Source organism: Chaetura pelagica, unplaced genomic scaffold (genome assembly GCF_000747805.2).
Source record: "Chaetura pelagica isolate M959 unplaced genomic scaffold, ChaPel_1.0 scaffold74, whole genome shotgun sequence".
Classification (NCBI taxonomy): Eukaryota; Metazoa; Chordata; class Aves; order Apodiformes; family Apodidae; genus Chaetura; species Chaetura pelagica.
Window position 1 is genome coordinate 63,419 of NW_009952982.1, and position 3,783 is coordinate 67,201.

General features: G+C 37.6%; 1 protein-coding gene across 1 annotated transcript in view; it reads right to left on the minus strand.

Moving 5' to 3' along the window:
* LOC104387651 (mucin-5AC-like) overlaps window positions 1-1,250 on the minus strand; it is a gene marked incomplete at its 3' end in the record, with an annotated part of 64,229 nt that extends 62,979 nt beyond the window's left edge. The window contains 1 exon segment of the mRNA XM_009996434.1: window positions 1,178-1,250. Within this exon segment, the coding sequence (XP_009994736.1) occupies window positions 1,178-1,250 (73 nt within the window).
* Window positions 1,251-3,783: the final 2,533 nt, after the last annotated feature.

A 3,783-nucleotide genomic window follows, 5' to 3' on the forward strand; every position in this document is an offset into this window, starting at 1 on the left:
GGGATAATGTTTAGCTCCAGTTTTCTTTGGTTCACTTCTCAGTCCCCAGTTAACTCATTAAAGGTGTGTTCCAGGAGATATTTAAAGATCTGGTGTCCTGATTTTCTTTGTAAAGCAGAGCTCCCTTGGCATTAGTACAGTAGCAGAGCATGTGGTGGCATTATGAGGTGGGTCGGGGTAAATGTGGAATGAACAAGGGCTATTGGTCTTCCTGCTTTCAGAGAATACATACAAGGAGCAAATTATGTTGGGAAACAGGTAACTGAGGACAAAGAGGACAAACTCAGATTAAAAAATTAAGAAAGCTGTTTCAAAGCTGATCTGAATTTGGGGGAAAAAAAAAAAAAAAGAAAAAAAGAAAAAAAGAAAAAAAGAAAAAAAAAAAAAGGACCAAGCCCTGTAATTAATGGATCATGTGTTTCTCTTGCTTCAGACAGCTTCAAAATTTCGAAGAATTTTTTTCCAAAAACAGGATGGAGAAATGTAAGCAAAAGACTTGGGATTTCGTTTTTTCAAAGACAAAGGACATTCTGCTTATCAAAGAATTAGGAAACTTAATAGTAAAATTACTTTCCTTTTGATATGAAATAATGCCTTTCTGTTTCTGACAGGAAAGAGGTGACTAATATTATTTTTCTTCTTAGTGTAATGAACCCCAAGGTTATATTTATCTTCCTGACTTAAACGTAGCTGATGCCTCTATGCCCCTATATTTCATACAGCTGACTCACTTATTAAATAATAGCAACAACCTTATTTATAAAATTCTTCTCAACTTTTTTTTTTTAATCTGTGTTTAGCTAAGGAGGCAACAAACACAACATACAAGTCACAAAACAGAAAACAAGTTCAACTGGTGAAGATTTCAAAAATCATGAGAGAAGTAAACACAATAAACATAAAGATATGTAAAAGAGGAGTTAATTTCCAGCATGCCTAACTGGATGCAACTCTACAAGCCTTATCCAGTCAGCCCTTTGATTTTTTTCTGCCACAGGGAAATAAAATTCTTTGGTACATGGGATTTCTGGGGATCTTTCCTGGCTTATATGGCCTTTATAACTCTATTTGGCATATAAGTAAGAAAAAATGGCCATGATTTGAAGGAGGCACTTGAACAGGCTATATCTGCAGTTGTTGTCAGCAACCTGTGCTCCTTCAGTTTCACTAGGCTTACCTTGAGTTTTAGCTAGTGGGGGATCTAGTCTATTAACTCTAACTTTAAATGTTTCATGAAGATAATGCTTCATGTCAAAATTTAACTCCCCACTGAGAGGTTTTGTGAGGGTTTGCTGCTAATGGAGAAACTATGTCACGGGAAAGTGCATCTTCTTTCCTGGTTCTAGTTTTGTGTTTGTGGGACTTTTAAGTAAGTTCCAACCACTGCAATAAGATGAAGACATGCACAGTCTCTAATAAGCACTGTATGTGTCTTAAAAAAGGTATTGACTAAAGATGAAGTCTGTAACGCTGACACAAGCAGGGAAATAAGCCTACCATCTACCTCTGTGATCAAATGTGCTCACAAGGCAGTGTTAACAGATTGCAAACCATGTTAAAACACTCCTAAACTATGTCTAGATGTGCAAAAGAAGACCAATTGTTTATGTTGGAATTTGGGAACATAAGCATCCCCCAAGAAACAGTAGGGAAGTGGGTTTTAAGGTAAATTTAGGGGAAAATGAGAAAAATGAATAGGTTCTATACAGAAAATTAAAAAAAAACACAAAGATTTTAAAAGACTGGGATTACTTGATTAAATTTTCAATATGGGTTTTCATTTTCTCTTTAATTTTTTTAATTCTCAGTGCCTTCATAGATTTGGATCTGTGTTTGTAATAAACTGTAAGCACTGGCAGTGTCTAAGAGACATTGGTTTGCACACTGATTTCAGGGTATATGCTTCTTATGTGCATTTTTTTAAGGCAATAGATTATGGGAAGGAATATTTAAAATATTTTTTCTTTCTAAATTAGTAGTTGTTCAGATTTAAAGAAAACTGCTAGTGTCTCAAATAGAAAGTAACCCTGATCTGAATCCAAAGTCATCTTCAGTGCTCAGAGAGGAAGATGTCCTCCTTCACAGGGATTCAGCCTTTCACAGGCTGGAACTGCCTGTCCCTCCTACCCACACACTGGTCTCCCAGGACCTTCTTTCCTCTCTGCACAGTCATCCCTCTGGGATATAAAATAGGTCTTCCTCTGAGAATAAAAAGAATTGGTGTTGGCAGACTCCACATACAGCCTTCTCAAGTGCTGGCAGTCCAAGAAGCTGTTTTGTGATTTATTGGGAATTGCTGCAAAACAGTTACAGTAGAAAAACACCAAGAACACATTTACAAAAAGGTGCGTCAAGCTAATCTGGCAGCCAAATCTGCAATTCCTGGCAATGACTAGCCAAGAAAGTTCTTCCAAGGAAAGTGCAAGAAACCCCACAGTAGACAGCAAAAAGGAATATCTCACCAATATGAGGAATCTACTCCTACCTCACCTAACCTGAAGGTTTGTGTAATGGCATCTTAAGTATCCGTCTACTGGCCAGAAAGACCTAGCCACCCAGTGCGTGTGGCTAGGGGCTGCAGGGTGAGCTAGCAGCTTTGTTTACTGCTGTTGATGTGCATGTAGCTGACCTATGTGAAGGAGCTCCACTGATATTCCAAAATAGGTGGATGTGAAGGATATCCTAAAAAGCAGCAGACACAGGGTGATGACAAGTTTGCAGAAGGGATTGGCAATTCTGGGGGAATTCAGGGTGACAAGTTAGGAAAGATGGAGACACAGCATGTCCTCTCTGAACTTCTGTATGTATCTCAAATGAACCAAGAGAATCTATGTTATTTTACCCTTGGCCTAGACTGAGCTAGCTTTGTCAGTCTTAGAAATAATTCTGCTACTGTGGTGTAATGAAACCTCTAGATTGAGACTAATACTCTGGCTGTAAGTAAACATGTTGGGTCAAAAGCATAGATGTGCTACTCTTCACGTAAAAGGTGTTTTATCAGTTTGCTTAAATGCTGACTCTTTGCTTATAAAACACTTGAATTTACTGTATAATACAGTCAACTTTGAGCAACTGCTTGTAAATAAACGTTTCTGATCAGGACTGATAAGGCTCAGAGCCACAAAACCATTTTTATTTGCCAGTTAAGATTCAGTAGCCCGAAGAAAAAATAGATAAGGTAACAGATATTTGTTCTCTGCAAATAATTTCTTTTTACTTTTAGTAGTTCATGTATGTTTGAGATAAACACCAGATAAACAGGGATAGTTTCTAAGTCTTTCTACTTAGTGTCTGAAGAAGGGAAACAATGCCTTTATGATGTTGTGCTGCCTTTTTAACTGTATCACTTATTTAAGAAAGATATTGCTGATGTGCAGAAACAAGCTGTTTTGTTGGGTTTTTTAGTGAGTGATCTAAGAATTTCAGAAAGGACCTAAAACAGAAAGGACATGGTGATTTTCATTATGTAGTGTCTCGTCTGTTTAATGGCTTCCTTCTCAGTTGTTCATATTACTTTCAAAGAGTATTATAAATTACTAAAAAAGATAGTACACTCAAGCACTACTGAATAGTGTATCCCCAGTTGTAACTCGCCTATATTCAGCACATTGTCAAAGTTTCAGAGCTCTCCGTGACTTGCATGAATCACCAAGCAAAATGACGTCCTAGTTCCTAAAGACACAGAGTCATAGAAAGCCAGGTTGGAAGGGACCTCAAGGATAATCTCATCCAACCTTTCTTGGTAGGATCACAGTTTAGATTAAATGGCCCAGCACACTGTGT